Source organism: Chrysemys picta, chromosome 9, assembly GCF_011386835.1.
Source record: "Chrysemys picta bellii isolate R12L10 chromosome 9, ASM1138683v2, whole genome shotgun sequence".
In the NCBI taxonomy this organism is placed as follows: domain Eukaryota; kingdom Metazoa; phylum Chordata; order Testudines; family Emydidae; genus Chrysemys; species Chrysemys picta.
Window position 1 is genome coordinate 48431163 of NC_088799.1, and position 20025 is coordinate 48451187.

The 20025-nt window shown below is 40.7% G+C and overlaps 1 protein-coding gene across 8 annotated transcripts in view; it reads left to right on the forward strand.

The window, feature by feature from the left end:
- The window catches only part of STAG1 (STAG1 cohesin complex component), a 391540-nt gene that overhangs the window by 173620 nt on the left and 197895 nt on the right, over positions 1-20025 (forward strand). For all 8 annotated transcript variants that reach the window (XM_065557025.1, XM_065557022.1, XM_065557021.1 and 5 more), the window contains one exon: positions 10313-10386. In XM_065557025.1, coding sequence (XP_065413097.1) covers positions 10313-10386 — 74 coding nt within the window. The remainder of the gene's footprint in view (positions 1-10312; positions 10387-20025) is intronic.

The following is a 20025-nucleotide window of genomic DNA, read 5'->3' on the forward strand; positions in this document are numbered from 1 at the left end:
ACGAGAGGAACTTCCCTCTTATACCATGACTACCTAGTTTCCTTAAGAGTCTATAGCTTTGTTAAAGGCTTTCTGAAAATCCAAATACACTGTATCCACTGGATCACCCATATCCACATTTTTGGTGACACCCTCAACGAACTCTAATAGATTGGTGATGCATCTTTTCCATATACAAAAGCGGTGTTGACTCTTCCCCAACAAATTGTGTTTGTGTGTCTGATAATTCTGTTTTTACTATAGTTTCTACCATTTTGCCTGGTACTGAAATTACATTCATCAGCCTGTAATTGCCAGTATCGCCTTTGGAGCCCTTTAAAAAAAATTAGTGTTACATTAGCTCCCTTCCAGGTATCTGGTACAGAGGCTTGTTTCAGTGATAGGTTACATACTACAGTTAATAGCTCTGCAATTTTACATTTAAGTTCCTTCAGAACTCCTGGGTGAATACCATCTGGTCCTGGTGACTTCTTATTGTTTAATTTATCTATTTGTTCTCCTCTTCTATTGACACATCAATGTGGGACTGTACTTCAGATTTGTTTCCTAAAAAGAAGCAGTTTCAGCTTCTCTCTCCCTCCTTATCTCCTTGCCAGCTTATCAGTTCTCACTGATGTCCTGGGCTATTCATTATACACTCTATCCTTTTCTAAATCCAGGATGCTCTAATATTTAGTATCCTCCTTTTTGGTCCTAGGTTTAGCTTTGGGAAGAGTAAGCTGTTCTTAGTCTGACTGGAGCCAGGTAGGGTGTATTTCCCTATAAACAGATTTCAGGGACTCTTATCTGTGTCATAATTTTACCTTTCCTTCTTGGTTCCTTTAACACAGTGGCTCTCAACCTTTCCAGACTACTGTACGCCTTTCAGGAAACGAATTTGTCTTGTACCCCCAAGTTTCACCTCACTTAAAAACTACTTGCTTACAAAATCAGACATAAAAATACAAAAGTGTCACAGCACACTGTTACAGAAAAATTACTTACTTTCTCATTTTTATCTTATAATTATAAAATAAATAAATTGGAATATAAATATTGTACTTACATTTCAGTGAATAGTATACAGAGCAGTATAAAGTCTGTATGAAATTTTAGTTTGTACTGACTTTGCTAATTCTTTTTAATGCAGCCTGTTGTAAGACTAGGCAAATCTCTAGATGAGTTAATGTATTCCCTGGAAGACCTCTGCATACCCCTAGGGGTACGTATATCTCTGGTTGACAACCACTGCTTTAACAGCCCCTTTTAATTTAATTCCATATCAAACAATCCATGTTCAACAAATACATAGAAGGGCACACCATACTTCTAAGAAATAATACAGATATTTCCCAGTTTATCACACTGTTGTTTAGATCATTCTGGGCAAAGAAAAGACTGACACAAATGTTAAATTTCTCAAAGGAACCATTTAAAAATGAAATGTAATTCATTAATGGATTTACTTGTAAATTCAGAGAAAATTCATTCTGGACCCAAGTTTGGGGGAAACTCAACTTGGTATTAACTATGGAGCTGCAACTGCTGCCTCCATAATAGGTATACAAGAAATGGGTAACATTTTACCACTTCTGCAGGAATGCATGACAGACCTGTCAGATACATGATGGCCACGTGAGATGCATAACCCTTGGCAGGCCTATGAGGTGCTAGTGTTTGTTGATGAAGAGAATAGGGATTCGTACATGGTTTGTTTGGACCACAAACCCAGCTATGTGTATTTCTAATAATTATTATTACCATTACTATTACCTATCTCTTCCTAATAACTGGGATCCCCACCCACACAAGAGGATACTATGACATCATCTGGATTGAGTGTCCCAACTATAAGATCGTTTCCCTCTGTTCCAGCTTGATGTTATTTTTCCTTGAGACTTTCATCCTCCTCAACAGCACAGAGGCAGTCAGACTGAGGGTGAGATTGCTCTACTGTGGCCCTGAAAGTCTCCTCTATATATACCTCTCCAGTTCAGCCACTCAGATCTCAAGAGTCTGTACTCTGTCTCTGAGGGGAATGAGCCAGGAACACAAAAGAGGCTCTTTAAATGCATTAGGAGCAAAAGAAGGACAAAAGAAAGTGTAGGTCCTCTGCTTAGCAGAGAAGGAAAGCTAATAATTGAAGTCATCAATAAAGTCAAAGTGTTTAATGCCTATTTTGTTTCGGTCTTCACTAAAAAGACTAATGCCGACTAGATACTCAACACAATTAATATTAACAAGGGGGAAAATAGGGAAAGAACAGGTTACAGAATATTTAGATAAGTTAGATGTATTCAAGTTGGTAGGGCCTGATGACATTCATCCTATGGTACTTGAGAAACTAGCTAAAGCAATCTTGGAACCATTAGTAATTATCTTTGAGAACTCCTGGAGGATGGGTGAGGTCTCAGAAGAATGGAGAAGGGAAGCTTAGTACTTTTCTTTAAAAAGGAGAACAAAGAGGACCTGAGGAATTAGAGATCAGTCAGCCTAACTTTGATATCTGGAAAGATACTGGAACAAACTATTAATCAATTTGTAAGCACCTAGAGAATAATAGAGTTATAAGGAATAGCCAGCATGGATTTGTCAAGAACAAATCATGTCTAACTAACCTAATTTGACAGGGTTACTGCGGGGGAGCAATAGATGTGATATATCTTGATTTTAGTAATACTTTGGACACTATCCCACATGACAGCCTCATAAGCAAACTAGGGAAATTCGGTTTAGATGAAATTGCTATTAGGTGGGTGCAAAATTGGTTGAAATACTGTGCTCAAAGAGTAGGTATCAATGATTCACTGTTACTGGGTGGGCATATCTAGTGGAGTCCCGGAGGGGTCAGTCCTGGGTCCAATACTATTGAATAGTTTTGTTATTGACTTAGATAATGAAGTGGAGAGTATGCCTATAAAATTTGCAGATGGCACCAATCTGATGGGATTGCAAGCACTTTGGAGGACAGGATTAGTATTCAAAATAAGCTTGACAAATTGGAGAATTGGTCTGAATTCAGCAAGATGAAATTCAGTTGAGATAAAAGCCAAGTGCTACATTTAGGAAGAAAAAAATTAAATGCACAAGTACAAAATGGGAAATAACTGGTTAGGTAGTAGTACTGCTGAAAAGGATCTGGGGTTCCATTGGATCATCAATTGGACATGAGTGAACATTGTGATGTAACTGCAGAAAAGGTTAATATCGTTCTGGAGTGTATTAACAGGCGTGTAAGATGTGGGAGTAATTGTCCCGCTCTATTTGGTACTGGTGAGGCCTCAGCTAGAGTACTGTGCTCAGTTCTGGGTGCCACACTTAAGGATAGATGTGGAGGAATTGTAGAGAATCCAGAAGATAGAAACAAAAATAAAACATTTAGAAAACGTGACCTATGAGGAAAGATTTAAAAAACTGGTTATGTTTAATCTTGAGAAAAGAAGACTGAGGGGGAGCCTAATAGTCTTCAAATGTATTAAGTGCTGTTAGAAAGAGAACAGTGATCAGTTATTCTCCATGTTACTGAAAGTAGGGCAAAAAGTAATGGGCTTGCTCTGCAGCAAGGGTGATTTATGTTAGATATTAGGAAAATCTTTCTAACTCTAAGGGTAGTTAAGCACTGGAATAGGTTTCCAAGGCAGGACATTTAAAAAAATCAGGTTAGACAAATACCTGTCAGGGAGGGTCTAGGCCAAGGCTTCCCAAACTTCATTGTACCGTGACCCCCTTCCAACAACAAATTTACTACATGACCCCAAGGGGAGGGCCCGAGCCCGGCCGCCTGGGGTGGGGGGAGTGGGGCCACAGCCCGAGCCCTGCCACCCTGGGTCAGGGGAGAGGGGGCCGCTGCCCTGGGTGGGGGTGGAGCTTGGGCTTCAGCTTCAGCCCTTAGTCCCAGCAAGTCTAATATTGGCTGTGGCAACCCCATTAAAATGGGGTCACGACCCACTTTGGGGTCCTGACCCACAGTTTGAGAACTGCTGGTCTAGGTTTATTTGGTGCTGCCACAGCACAGGGGTTTGGACTTAATTCCAGCCCTTCGTTTCTATGATTCTATGAATGGGCACAGCACACCTTTTTAAAGCTTTCTGGGCTGTCTCCTGAGTCAGGAAGACAACACTGCACTGGTTTGCACTTGATTCATATTTGTAAGGTTCTCTTCGCAACCAAAAGGACTGGAAACCTAAGTCAAAATTTTCAAGCCTGGGTGCCTAAAATTAAGCACTTCAGTCTATATTTAGGAACCTAAATAAAAGTGTCCTGATATCAAAAGACACCCAGCATCTTTAGCCCAAATTGACTTCAGAGGTGCTCAGCATCTGTGAAAATTGGGCCACTTAATTTGGGTCTAACTTTAGGCAACCAGGTATTTAATTGTGGGCTCTAATTCTTACATATGAATATGTAGATTCTGGATCACATTTCTGCAACATCAGGTAGATTCTGCATCAAATTCCATGGACTTGAAAACTCAGAGTACACAAAGCTCTGAAAATATCTCTGCCAAATAGCCCCCTTCTATCTTGATGCTTATGCACCAATGAGATGGTCAATGAGCTCCTGCTAACCCTTATTGCTGTGTTCTGTCCCTTCCAGGCTTGTTGGCGTCTCTCTCTTGTCCCTCGACTTGCTCTCTTGTGATCCGCTAGCCAAAATTTTCAGAGGACGTGTTTAGTGAACAGGCACAAGGTGGCTAAAGGAACAGCCAATGGTCATATGTATGTCTCTTCACAAGCACATTGTGCTTTAAAGATTCCTGAGTCGAGCCAGAGGCAGCATATCCAAATGATTGACAGATATTCAAAACATGGGTGCCAGTTTGGCAGGCTACTTAGGGATAATAGAATCATAGAATATCAGGGTTGGAAGGGACCTCAGGAGGTCATCTAGTCCAACCTCCTGCTCAAAGCAGGACCAATCCCCAACTAAATCATCCCAGCCAGGGCTTTGTCAAGCCTGACCTTAAAAATCTCTAAGGAAGGATATTCCATCATCTCCCTAGGTAACCCATTCCAGAGCATCACCACTGTCCTAGTGAAAAAGTTTTTCCTAATATCCAACCTAAACCTCCCCCACTGCAGCTTGAGACCATTATGTTGCTATGCCCACACCTGCCAGAGTAGCATGTGCTGATAGCTCATTAAGATGCAGATTCACTCTGCACATAGAAAATCACCCACTACAGAGTTGGACATGCTATCAACAATCCTGATAGCATTGCCTTATCTGTTTTGGTGATGGTCCCAAAAGATAGCAAAAAGAAGGTGAAGTTCCTCACTGAGGAAATATTGGTTCAGGAACCAAGGCTTCTAGAGATTTGCTCTGTAAGATGAACACTGATCAGAGAAAAATAACTGACAGTGTCAGTGCTATGGATAGGCCCCGGAGGATTATGAGATCAAGGATGATGGAGAAACCTGCATGTACATTCCAAGGACAAATTGACCATAAAGAGTTGTGAAGGGCCATCTAGCTAAATTGAGGGAGAACAGCAGATGACTCAGTAGGTGGCCTAGACCATCATCATAAACTCATGCAGGAGATTGCTGGTCTGGACACATTAGCAATGAGCAGCTAGTGACATTAGCAGAAATAAACAGATTTTTTTTTAATGCATCACTGACTCGCCTTGTGACCAAAACAAAAAGATTAGAGGCTTCTTTGATGTCCTGTCGGTGTCCTATTGTCTGTGATTGCCAGTTCATTTCTGATTGCCCAAGTGATCTTTATTGCTCGTTTGGTTTTCGTGTGTTGGCAGCTTCTGCCAGTCCACAACTTGCTATCTTACTAGACCCTTTAGCTAGCTGAGGCATCAGATGGATGGAGATTCTTAGCTGGCCAACACTCTCTTTGGGGGAATTACCTGGGGGGTGGAGACTGATATGGTAATTTATAAATAGAGCCTGTATTTCCTCCTGGATATGAAAGAGGAACACCCAGAACTGGGCCAAGATAAATGGCAGGCACTCGTGCCAGTGTCATGGCTGATGGTACGGAAGCAATAACAGTGGAAGATAATTTACAAATCTCAAGGCAATCATTTTCATCAACAGTTGGCTCAGAACATAGTCTCTCAGCAGCGCTGAACCATGTTGAGATGGCAGAGACCAACATGTCGACTCATGGAGACATCCCACCTCAGGCCATCCCACCTCAGTGACTCTGCACCAACAGCACTAGTTGTGGAAGGGGCCAGTGCCCTGCTGTGCTTCCAGTTGCTACTGCTGCTCAACACAGTGGCCAGCTATTGTGGGTCCATTCTCAGCTAATCTCAGAGCCACTGTGGAAAACACTGAGGAAAAAAAAGGGAGTGAACCCTCCATCCTGTCCCGTGACCTACCCCATTGAATCTTGTACATTGCAGCTCATTTTCCCATTTGAACTGAATGTCTGTGTATTCCTTTGTCCTCTTTTTCTGTACTCATAAGAGCGGCCATACTGGGTCAGACCAAAGGTCCATCTAGCTCAGTATCCAGTCTTCCGACAGTGGCCAATGCCAGGTGCCCCAGAGGGAATGAACAGAACAGGTAATCATCAAGTGATCCATCCCTTGTCGCCCATTCCCAGTTTCTGGCAAACAGAGGCTAGGGACACCATCCCTGCCCATCCTGGCTAATAGCCATTGATGGACCTATCCTCCATGAATTTATCTAGTTGTTTTTTGAATCCTGTTATAGCCTTGGTCTTCAAAACATCCCCTGGAAAAGAGTTCCACAGGTTGACAGCTAATTTAGACCCCATCATTTTATATGTTTAGTTGGGATTATGTTTTCCAGTTTGCATCAGTTTGCATTTATCAACATTGAATTTCATCTGCCATTTTGTTGCTCAGTCACCCAGTTTTGTGAGATTCCTTCGTAATGCTTCGCAGTCTGCTTTGGACTTAACTATCATGAATAGTTTTGTATCATCTGCAAATTTTGCCACCTCACTGTTTACCCCTTTTTCCAGATAATTTATGAATATGTTGAACTGTACTGGTACCAGTACAGACCTCTGGGGGACACCACTATTTACCTCTCTCCATTCTGAAAACTGATTGTTTATTCCTACCTTATGTTACTGCCTCCCCCATATTATTTATAAACTTCACTCTTGCATCCTTGACTTTTCTTTGATATTGTCATGGGGTCCACTTACCGTTGATCGTGCCTCCTCCTGGCCGTCCTGGGGATTAACTCTGCCAGGTGCCGCCTTCCTCTGGCAGTGTCCATACCCGTTGTCCTTTCTCACTTCCAGGCCCATCTCCCTCTGAGAACCACAGCCTCCTCTTCATGACTCGGCATTCCGTCCAGGTCACTATGTAGTTCCCCCTTGCGTGCTCCACAAAGTATTTCTGAAACAAATTTTCCCAGCCAGTCCACTGTCCTTTGCCTGGTCTATGCCGTGTGCCCAGGAGCTGGTAAGGGAACCAGGGAGCCTTCTACTCTGGCTTCCAGCTCAGGGGCCCTCCAGTCAGCAGCTAAGACCTGCATTGTCCTACCTTGCTGCTTTCCCCCTGGGCCTTTTCTACCTTCCTGGTTCCCCCCTGTTTTGCCAGCCTCCCAATTCCCTTCTCCCAGGGAGTTACTGCAGCCTATTTCCCTGCAACCCCCTTCTGCTTTCAGGGCTTTATGCAGGTCCCTCGGTTCCTGTCTAGCTGAGCCTCCCTATCTAATCAAGTCCCTGTGCCCTGGCTCCTCCTTCAAGTGCAGCCTGGGCAGTTAGGTAGGGGCAATAACCCCTTCCAATCTTGTGTGGGGTGGACACCCCATCACAGATACTTACCTCATTTCTGTGTAAATTAACAGTTCATTTCAGAATTCCTCCTTGGATTCCAGTTCTTCCTCAGAGTGAACAAGGCTCTGTGCCCATCTTTATCCTCATTGTCCTTCTCTTCTTCTGCCTCATCTAGGATGACTCCAGCCATATGTGTCTGTTCATGTGGCTCTGTCTGTGGCTCGTGCCTCAGCTGCTGCTGCTTTTGTATAGGATATGAGGTCAGCATAGGCAGTACTGAGTAAAAACTAGCTCAGCCTATTCCCTTGCGACTTCACGTGCTTAATCCTCTAATTTGTGTGTCTAAATTGGCTTGAGTCCGAAAATATTATGTTGCCTGTCCTTGAAGCCACTCCCACAATCCTGTCCTTTTGTGTATACTCATCCTTTTGCATTGTACAGGGACTGTATGTACCCAACTGTCCCTTTTGCACTTATTCCTTGCTTGGACTATGGAATAAATGTGCCTATGGGGATTTGTGTGTGCAATTTTTTGAAAATTTAGCCCTTCATAGAATCCTAGAATATCAGGGGTGGAAGGGATCTCAGGAGGTCATCTGGTCCAACCCCCCTGTTCAAAGCAGGACCAATCCCCAACTAAATCAACTCCTTAACTCCTGGGTACCTCAGTTTTTTCCATATGTAAGGTGGTATATAATGCTTCCTCTCCTCTCAGAGAAGAAGGGCTGCCAACCCTCTGGGATTGTCCTGGAGCCTCAAGGAATTAAAGATTAATCTTGAATTAAAGATTGTCATGTGATGAAATCTCCATGAATATCTCCAACCAAAATTGGCAACCCTAAAGTGTGAGGCTTAACTATTCGTTTTTACAGATTGCATTGAGATCTTCACATGGAAGGTATTATAGAAATGATAAGTATTATAAACGAAATCACTTGTTGAAATTATCTGGTCTGTGCTATGCAAGAGGTCAGACTAAATTATCATAATGTTCCCTTCTGGCCTTCATATGTTATATTGAAAAAAATATTAATTATTATATATATCTGTACAATCTATACTGGCAATCCTATATTGAGGCCTTGTATTGAGGACGTGAAATATTTCCATTTCTGCAGTTTGTAGTGTTATACTTTGATATTAAGAAATGCTGTGAATGATAAAAAGGAAGAGTTAATGCCCTCCTTGATGAATCAATTATGGTTTTGTGTGGTAAAGGCAGTTATGCCTTGAAAAAAGATTATGTAAAATGGGCGGCACCCTTCTCAACAGATCTGTTCTTTTCGTGTAATCTGAGTCATATTTACTTAATTTAGTGACAAAAGTAAGGTTTTACTGTTTTTTCCTGTTATACCTGGTCTACATACAAATTTTGTATTGGTGTAGTTATATCAGTTGGGGGATGCTTTTTTAGTCATGGTTATACAAGAACAATCCAGAGTGGATGCAGTTATACTGGTATAAATGTGCTTATACCAATGTAGCTTATTCCCTTTTCCATATGGGAATAAGATGTATTGACATAAACATATTTATACCATTATTACTGTGTTGACATTTGGGAGGGGGGGAGGTGTGCCACTTTATCTATAGTTTTTGTATGAAGACAAGCCCTAAGTCATGCAAAGCCAACACAGCTGAAACTGAGTAAGCTGGATTCTATTCAGTTTTGCACATGATCAGTAGAGTTACTTACTAATTTCCAGTTAGTTACACCTGTAAATCCCAATTGGAAACACCAGAGTTATACAGGTGTAAGTGGAAGACATAATTTGTCAGTAGATTTAATAGTCCTAGTGGTGACATGCAAGATGTCAATAATTCATTTGAACTCTTTCCAAGGATGAGTTTTCAGAACAGGAACTCAGAAAAGAAATGATTTTACTTGTAAAATCAGCATATTTGATACAGAAATCAATCAGGGAGAATAAATGTGAATCCCCATTATGCCATTTTTTTAGAGGGTCTGTTTTTACAGTAGATCTTCACTTTAGGGCACAAGACTGGGTATCAGGAGACTAGCCCCAACTTTAAGCACTAGGTACTGATTCTAGAAAGTTTCCCTATTCAGTAAAGCAGTTAAGCATTTGCTTAACATTAAGCATGTGCATTGAAATCAATGGGAGTTAAGCACATACTTAAAGCCAAGCAGATGCTTTAATGCTTTCTTGAATTGGGGCCACAAGTTTGAAAAATTTACTCTTCTAAATTCATAATTAGGCCTCTTAAGTGGCCTGATTTCCAGAGATGCTGAGCACTTGCAAATCCACTTACTTAAATGAAGATTGATGGTGGTCAGCAGAATTGGGCACTTAATTTCTCCTTGCCTCAATTTCCTTTGCAAAGAAGGGGGATCATACTTAGTCAAAGGGCTGTTTCGCAATCGAAATTCATTAATATTTGTAGGATGTATTAACTTCCTTCCATGAAAGCACTATATATGTATAAAATGTTTTTATTTATGCCTATTGGGAGGAAGAGAAATGCTAATTATAATACCTTTGAATGAAGCATACTTCTCAAAGCTAGTAGTATAATGTTTCAGGATGCTAGTACTATAAATTATCAGGATGCCAGTCTGAAATATTAGTGTTCTTTTATTTCTTTTTTGCAGCTGCAAGAAAACCAAGATGAAATCGAAAATATGATGAACTCTATTTTTAAGGGTATATTTGTTCATAGATACCGGTAAGAGAATGAGCACTGTAGAAGGCCTTATTTGCCAAATTTAATTAAAAAATTATGTTGATTTTCTTGTGGTGTAACATTCTAGGTCCCTCCAAAATGAAACTAAAACTATTATAATCTTTGAGGTTAAGGAAGAGAATTTAGGTGTCTCCCAGACAACCTTAATTTGGTCCTAAGTAACACCATAGGGGAGGGAAAAAAATGAAAAAAGTGAATTCAGTGTTAAAATGCAGTTTCAGTTAAGGTGGGACCACAAAGACTGAAATGCCTTAATAATAATAGCCATATGGTTATTTTATGTTGTACAGAGCAAAAAAGTTAATTGGGTGCCTTCACTGTACATTTACATGCCTTAACATTTTGGATGTCTTTTAAGGTTAATCTTAACTCTGAATTTTCTGGATTTGTAATTCTTGTTTTAGCTACAATTATAACCATTATTTTAGTGGTTTTTGTCCATAAATTCCTGATGTGTACTCTCCATCTTAATTCCAATTTAACGATGTTTTTACTTGGGAATTTTGGGGGGGCTTTAAATTATTGTTAGAGCCAGATAAACCAACAGGTTCTGGCAGCTTTGTGCTACTTTGGAGCAGTGCAAATCAATCAATTTACAGTGGCCAGTTAAAAATGGATTTATGGCTGCTTCACAGATACTGGTGAATTTGTTCCTTATTTTACAAATGATTGCTTGGTTTATTTATGTAAGACAAGATAATATTTTAACATTGTAATTAATTGTTAAAAAAACATGTAAACTTGCCAAGTAAGCTTCCCGGATATGAAACTGTGGAATTTAACTGTTTTAGTCATAAAGAAACATATGTTGTTCTACTTTAACATTTTGGTTGTCTATGAAAGCCTTGAGACAGATTGGGCAAAAAGGAAACAGTGGGTGGGTGAGAGTGGGGATGTCTGGGGGGGTGTGAACAGAAATATGTGGGAATGATAGGAAGTTGGTTGGAGATGGCAAGGGGAAGGGGAATCCGAGGTTTCTGCATGGGTAAGGTGGACAGAGGAATTTAGTGGTAATGTTAGAATAGGGGGAGAAGACCAGACATGTGCATGGGTCTTATGGAGGATGGGTTATGTGCAGAGGGGCCTGGATTAGGGAGAGCAATGCTGTGAACTGGGCAGGTGTCTGAGGTGGGCTCTCAGGCCTTTGATGCCAAGGCATGGTGCTTGAAAGGCTACTCATGGCAATGTTGCCTCAGCTTAATTGAGGGATCTCTGCTGGGGAAGCTAAGGCAGGAAAGTAGAGGGAGCCCTTAAAAGACTGAGGCACTGGGACTCAGGGTCTGGGATCCCCTCACCTCTTTGAATAGCACTGATTTCCCTAATATAGCCCTCTTCTCTGCAAACAACCCTTTTGCCCCTAGGAACCTTGCTTCCTTTTGCCCCGCACATCCACATTCTGTCCGCCTCCCACATAGCCTCATTTACTATCTGCTTGGTTCTTTCAACACTAGAAAGCAGCACTATGAAAAACAGGAGAGTGGCCAAGTGCTTGGAGGGCAGGGATGTGTGAATGAAGATGTGAAGGGGCACTAGGGAAAGGGCAGCAGGTCTCTGAAATGTTGGGAAGTAGAGAAGAGGATGTCCAGGGTCGTGGGCTTAGTAGGGATATGAACATGATATTGCATTCAAAGGATTTGAGGGGTTTTTTTGCATTTGTGTTGTGATGGAAATAAGGTGGCTACCCTGCTTCCGTGCCTACCTCTTAGGGTCTGGGATTGTGATTTGTCAAGTAGTCTACAGTGAAAGAGATGAGCTGGCACTGTGGCGTCATGTAGCCAGATTTGATGGTGCAGACTAGAACATGGATCTCTTATTGGAAACCAGATTATGAATGAGAATTCCTCTGCCCACTGACATTGAACTGCATAAACTGAAGCTCCTGGGGCTTGATTGTGCTCTGACCTCATTGTAAAGACATTAGAGTTATACCACTGAAGTGGGCATAACTCTAACTCTAAAACTGGTCTGAGAGCAGAATCAGACTGTGTTGGTATGTGCCTTTGCATTAGCTCTAAATGAGAACTCCAGATCCATCTATGAGTAGGAAGGCAAGCTGATGTGTAATGGATTTATTAAGTGTTGGTCTACTGCTGAACCAGATGCCTTGGATGAGAGAGGTTTGTTTGACACTCCCCAACATTGTTGGTGTTATGATGTGGGAGGAGTCAGAGCTTGCAAATCACCTCCTTTTAGTGCAGAAAGGGGTCATAGAGATACTTTAGGTTTTGAATTACATAACTAACATGAAGATGGGGGATCTTGGTCCTGTCACCAAACAGAGGGAGGAAAATGCTCCTCTCTCTGCTAGTAGCAGTTTTGAGAGATTTTGCAGCCCTCACCCCCACCCACGCATTGTGGTGGCATAGCCTGTAAAAAAACAAAAAAAAATTCCATGCTCCATTGGATGGAAGAGTAACACTTAAAGCTTACTTATTGGTCCATTCTCCCACTGATGGTGGTGGTGGGAAATAATTGTAGCTGCCATTGCTGCTAAGGGATAGTAGAGAGGAATAGATGTTTTTTCATAGACTACCCTGTCGATTCAAGCACCTTCTCATGCTGCTGCCAGCAATGGAAAACTCTTGTTTCTGTCAGTGTAGTTTTTGGGAAGGAGAAACCTGATGGATGACTTCTTGTCTGCGGACAAGGGGCATATGCCAGTATTCACACAGCTGGATCTATGAGATATTTGCAGCCATTGATTATGGGATTGTGCTGTCTCGCTATACAGATTTAGCAGAGGTTATGGGGATGTGTTGAGAGGGTCATAATAGGCTGCTGCTGTGCCTGCCTGCAAAGCCCTTACCTGTGAAGTTAATCCGGGATCAATCCTCTCTCCAATCTCTTCACTTTGTATGAAGCAATTTGGAGAGATAGTGAGATGACATGGACTGAAATGCCAGCAGTATGTGGACAACATAATGCATTACATCCAATTCCAGCTGCCCCAGCTCTGCTAGTGCCCAAGGAACATAAACACTTGAATGAAGGGCAGCTGACCGAAGCCAAACCCAGGCAAAAAGAAAGTGATAGCAGTGAGGAGAGGGAAGCATTTCAAAGAATTCTCCCTCTCCATAATGGCCTTAAGGCTTTCTTCCCACGGATGGTCAAGATGGTCTATAGACTTGGGGTCCTTTTAGTCTCCTCACTCCATATACAGGTAGTTATGATTGCAAACAATGCCTTTTCTATGTACAATTAGCTAGGACATTCTTCCCCATCCTGTTGGATTCATACTCCGTCACAGTAATCTATGCATTGGTGATCCCCAGGTTTGATTAGGAGTGAAACTGTTGACCTAGAAAGGTTCAGCTGGTTTGGAATACAGCCTGCCTATGTAGCAACATAGGGTGTTGAGTCTATCATTCTAGTCCTTTACACTGGGTTCTCATTGAATATTGAGTCAAATGGAAGATTTCAGTACTGATAACTTATTGGAAAAGGTAAAGAGAAGGGCAACAAAAATGATTAAGGGTATGGGACAGATTCCATCTGAGTAGAGAGTAAAAAGACAGGAACTTTTCAGCTTGGAAAAAAGAGCACTAAGAGAGGATATGATAGAGGTATATGAAATCATGAATGGTGTGGAGATAGTGAATAAGGAAGTGTTATTTACCCCTTCGCGTAACAAAAGCACCAGGGGTCACCCAATTAAATTGATAGGCAGCCGGTATAAAATAAACAAAGGAAAGTACTTCTTCACACAATGCACAGTCAACCTGTGGAACTCGTTACAGGGGATGCTGTGAAGGCCAAAAGTATATAAAAAAGATTTAGATAAGTTCATGGAGGACAGGTCTATCAACAGGTGTTAGCTAAGATGGTCAGGGATGCGACCCCATGCTCTGGGTGTCCATAGGCCTCTGACTGCCAGATTCTGGGAATGGACTACAGGGGATGGTTTCAGAGTAGCAGCCGTGTTAGTCTGTATCTGCAAAAAGAAGAACAGGAGTACTTGTGGCACCTTAGAGACTAACAAATTTATTAGAGCATAAGCTTTCGTGGACTACAGCCCACTGGACAGAACTGGAACAGAACTGGAACTGGACAGAACTGGAACAAATTTATTAGAGCATAAGCTTTCGTGGACTACAGCCCACTTCTTCGGATGCATATATGCATGATTTCATATACCTCTATCATATCCTCTCTTAGTGCTCTTTTTTCCAAGCTGAAAAGGCATATATGCATCCGAAGAAGTGGGCTGTAGTCCACGAAAGCTTATGCTCTAATAAATTTGTTAGTCTCTAAGGTGCCACAAGTACTCCTGTTCTTCTTTTTACAGGGGATGGATCACTTGACAATTGCCCTGTTCTGTTCGTTCCCTTTGAAGCATCTGTCATTGACCTCTCTCGGAAGACAGGATACTGAGCTAGACGGACCATTGGTCTGAATCAGTATGGCCTTTCTTATGTGGGGTCAGGGGGTTTATAAGTGCTTTAAGGTACAGAAAATAAGATGGGGTTTCCCTTTAATTTTACATGTAAGAAAACTGGACAGAACTGGAACTGTCATTTCATAGTCATTGGAATTCCTGAAAGAAGAATCTGTATATCAGCATACTAGAATTAAGATCAATTTGTTGGGCAGGGTAGTGCAAGTAATCACAGACAATACAGCAACAATTTTTTATTTGAACAAGCAAGGAGGAACTGATTCCATCCAGATGTTCAAAGAAGCTGTGCCTTTGTGGGAATGGTACATTTGGCACAACATTTATCCCATAGCAGTCAAGGACAGCATCCTCACAAATCGACTGATCAGGAACTTACATGATTAGCACTATGGATCACTCAAGAACTCAGTGGCAAACAAAATCTTCTCTCTACGAGGATATCCAGAGAGAGACCTATTCAGAACAAGACAACTCCAAAAGTCAAAGGTTTTCCTCAAGAGCAAGGGCAGACCACTAGTTCCATATTGGATGCATTTCTACTAGTCTTTGGGATAATGTTCCTTATTTCACCTTTCCAATAAAATAACCAAGGAAGTGGTAATTCACCCACACCCTAAATTCTTCCCTAAGGTGGTAATAGAACTTCATTTTAACCAGTCAATTAACTTACCAGTATTTTTTCCTAAACCCTCGCTCTCATCCAGGGGAGTGAAAGTTATGATCTCAGATGCCAAGAAAGCATTTGCTTTCTATTTGACTAGGTTCAAGAAATTCAGGAAATCACAGAGGCTGTTTGTCTTTTCTGGGACTGAGAGTAAAAGACAGGCAATTACATCATAGTGCCTGTCTAAGTGAGTTAGGCTTTGTACAGAGGAATGTTGCAAAGAAACTAGGGCTGTCAATTAATAGGAGTTAACTCATGCAATTAACTAAAAAAAAAATGAGTCGCGATTAAAAGAATTAATCACGATTAATCACAGTTTTAATTGCACTGTTAAATAATAGAATAACAATTGAAATTTATTAAATATTTTGTTTTTCTACATTTTCATACATATTGTATTCTGTGTTGTAATTAAAATCAAAGTGTATATTATTTTTATTACAAATATTTGCACTGTAAAAATGATAAACAAAAGAAATAGTATTTTTCAATTCACCTCATACAAGTACTGTAGTGCAGTCTTTGTCATGAAAGTGCAACTTACAAATGTAGATTTTTGTTGTTGTTTTTACATGACTGCACTCAAAACCAAAACAATGTAAAACTTCAGAGCCTAAAAGTCCACTCAGTCCTACTTCTTGTTCAGCCAATTGCTAAGACAAACAAGTTTATTTACATTTAAGGGAGATAATGCTGCCCTCTTCTTATTTACAATGTCACATGAAAGTGAGAACAGGCGTTTGCATGGCACTTTTGTAGCCGGCATTGCAAGGTATTTAAGTGCCAGATAAGCTAAATATTCGTATGCCTCTTCATGTTTCGGCCACCATTGCAGAGGACATAACGCTCATTAAAAAAATGTGTTAATTACATTTTTGATTGGACTCCTTGGGGGATAATTGTATGTCCCCTACTCTGTTTTACCTGCATTCTGCCATATATTTCCTGTTATAGCAGTCTCGGATGATGACCCAGCACATGTTGTTCATTTTAAGAACATTTTCACTGCAGATTTGACAAAACGCAAAGAAGGTACCAATGTGAGATTTCTAAAGATAGCTACAGAACTTGACCCAAGGTTTAAGAATCTGAAGTGCCATCCAAAATCTGAGAGGGACGAGGTATGGAGCTTGCTTTCAGAAGTCTTAAAAGAGCAACACTCCGATGTGGAAACTACAGAACCCGAACCACCAAAAAAGAAAATCAACCCTTTGCTGGTGGCATCTGACTCAGATAATGAACATGAACATGCATCGGTCTGCACTGCTTTGGACCATTATTGAGCAGAACCCCATATTAGCATGGATATGTGTCTTCTGGAATGGTGGTTGAAGCATGAAGGGAAATGTGAATCTTTAGCCCATCTGGCACGTAAATATCTTGGGACGCCAGCTACCACAGTGCCATGAAAACACCTGTTCTCACTTTCAGGGGACATTGTAAACAAGAAGCAGGTAGAATTATCTCCTTCAAATGTAAACAAATTTGTTTGTCTGAGCAATTGGCTGAACAAGTAGGACTGAGTGGACTTGTGGACTCTAAAATTTTACATTGTTTTATTTTTGAATGCAAGTTTTTTAGTACATAATTCTACATTTGTAAGTTCAACTTTCATGCTAAAGAGATTGCACTACAGTACTCGTATTAAGTTAATTGAAAAATACTATTTCTTTTGTTTTTTTACAGTGCAAATACTTGTAATCAAAAATAAATATTAAGTGAGCACTGTACACTCTGTATTCTGTGTTGTAATTGAAATCAGTATATTTGAAAATATAGAAAACATCCAAAAATATTTAAATAAATGATATTCTGTTATTGTTTAACAGTGTGATTAATTGCGATTAATTTTTTTAATCACTTGACAGCCCTAAAAGAAACCTATGTCCCTCTCCTTTGAGGGGTTTAGATTGCACCCCACAAGGACTAAGCTGGCTTCCGTGAGTTGCCTTAGACATACCCCAATGTTAGAGATCTGTGGAGCAGCCACTTTGTTTTTATACTTTTACAAAACACTATTCCCTATATCTGGTATCCACATTGGATGCTCAGTTTGGTACGGCAATATTACAATTGTTATTTAATTAGGACTCCATGCCCCACTATATGCAGGCAGGAGTGCTGCTTATGAAACTATGCCATGAGTGGGAATGTGCAGAAGCTACTCCAAGAAGAAGTGAAGGTTACTGTCCTGTAACCAGAATTTTTCAAGATGGATTATGCACATTGATGGTCCCTGACCTCATTTCCTTCTCTCTGAGTCCTACTTCAACTTTGGACATGAGGAAGTGGTGGAAGGAACTGAGGTGGGTGGAGTGCCATGCCCACTTATATAGCCTCACCCTCAGGAGGTGAGCAGGAGCAGAAAGAGGGACGTGGGAGTGTGAGAGTGCTTCAACGCACACTCCTTCAAATAGATTCCACAGTCAGAGCTGCACCATCTGTGCATTCCATGAGTGGGAATGTGCAGAATCCATCTCGAAGAACTGCAGTGGCAGGTGAGTAACCTTCATTTCTGTCTTTTAGAGCTTCTTTTTGTATACTAATTGTTATGCTGATTTAGGGAGTTTATTCATACATCCTAATATTTTTCTGTCAAGATGCACGCTAGCATGTTGAGTAGCATCATCATGCTCTCCTCTGAAAGCCACCTGTGCTTGCCTCTATTCTCTCTGTAAGAACAGATTGTGAGAAGAGTAACAACTGCTATCTTTGTCTTAGATAAGTGAATGTGAACAAATGTATTTGATTATCCATTTTTGGGCTCAATATTTCCAGTTGCTGAGTACTCCGGCCCTCATCAAGCAAAGCACATAAGCATGAGTTAAGGATTAATCATATGGTTAAGTTCTTTTCTGTATAAGGGCCACAGTACCCAATTCCTTGCATGATCAGGACATACGTCATTCATAAAACAGTTAAAAAAAAATCTTGAATGTTAAGTCTATTTTACCTGAATTGTCTGTGGCATCCTCCATTGTAGGATGCTTTCCTGTATATTGTACAGTTGCTGCAGGATCAATGTCCTCAAACGTAGTTTTTCACAGGCAGCTATGACTGAGGACTGGGAAAGCTCCAAACGAGCCCTCTTGCCCAGCTGCAAAGAACACCTCTTGCATATTCTTAATTTCAGTTAAGACTTTTCATTGTTTTATAATAACAACCTGAAGTGTAACATCTGTGATAACCCTATTTAAATTGGCCGCTCCAATATGTACTATATGATTAGATTAATTATACTATTAACTATTGAACTTTGTCAGCCTGTTTGGTTCTTTCTTACATTGATGAGACTAATATACTGTGGTGTCAAGCGAAAGCAGACTCCATAAGCAGAAGCAGGGTCCATAATCTGCTTCTGTCTCCAAATACTTGATTCTGGTCTACAAGTCCTATAGTGCTGCAGACATCATTCTTTCCTACTTCGTTTTCAGTTATATTGAACTTCCCACGTAGGTCAGAGATGTCCTTTTTTATAAACAGTAATGTGGACTGAATATCAGTTCTATTCCCTTGAGTTCTGTGAGAATCTCTGGCATGTCAACTTTTATAGCAAGAAGGATCTTTTCTCTCTCTGTTTAGGTGGTGTTTCCTTCAAGAAGCTGAGAGAAATCCTCCTGAGTACAAATGGCTTTATGGAATAGTTGTGATGGCTTGGATTTCTTTTTTGGGGTGGTCATTAAATTCTTCCCAAATGATTTTTAGGTTTAGATGGTGAATTTGGAACGAGAATGATTCTGCATCTGCCCAACTGGAGTTGAGATATAAGGCATCCCCAGCAAGAATGCCCTAATGGTTATCTGTTAGTTATATTTATAACCTTACATACTTGGCCATTTTGTTTTGGTCCTTATGAATTACCTTTTTGACTGTTCTTTAACCCTTACATTCTATTTCTTTCATTACTCTTTTTATTTCTTTCATTTTAAAATAGATAGCCCTTTTATTTTCTTCTCCCCCTTTAGCTACAGTTCAGGTGGCCCACCCCTTTGTGGAGCCCACTAACCTCCCCTTCCTCTCGTTCAGGCCTGCCATCTCTACACTTTGGTCTGCATGTGATATAATTACCTCCACTCCAGAAAACTATTTTTAAAACAACTGCCAATAAGAGAGAGAGATTCCAACATATTCTGTTCTGAAATATTGTATACTTGAAATACTTGGTAGATAGCAAATTTGATTAAACAGCACCTTTTTTTTTTTTTTGTAATCATCATGGCTGCTTCCCCAATAAGGGTAAAAAAATTTCCCACAGCTCATTCTAATTTATTGGCATTTATGAAGCATTAATCCATATAATATCTCATGTCTGTATATGGATTAAAAAGAAATTGAGAGATACCTGGTAGGGACAGCTGGGTCATTGTCCTACTCTGCTTATAATGAATATTATCTCCATCATGGACTGAATGGTTTCTTTAATTTGAGGTTGGGGTGTACCCATCTCAGCAGGGTGACAGATAATGGTTCAGCCTTGGAGGTTGAAAGAACCAGGGAGTTTCAAAGCAGACTTGAAGTTTCTGTGTTGATGGTTTGCCTGCTTAGTACCATGGCGCAAACA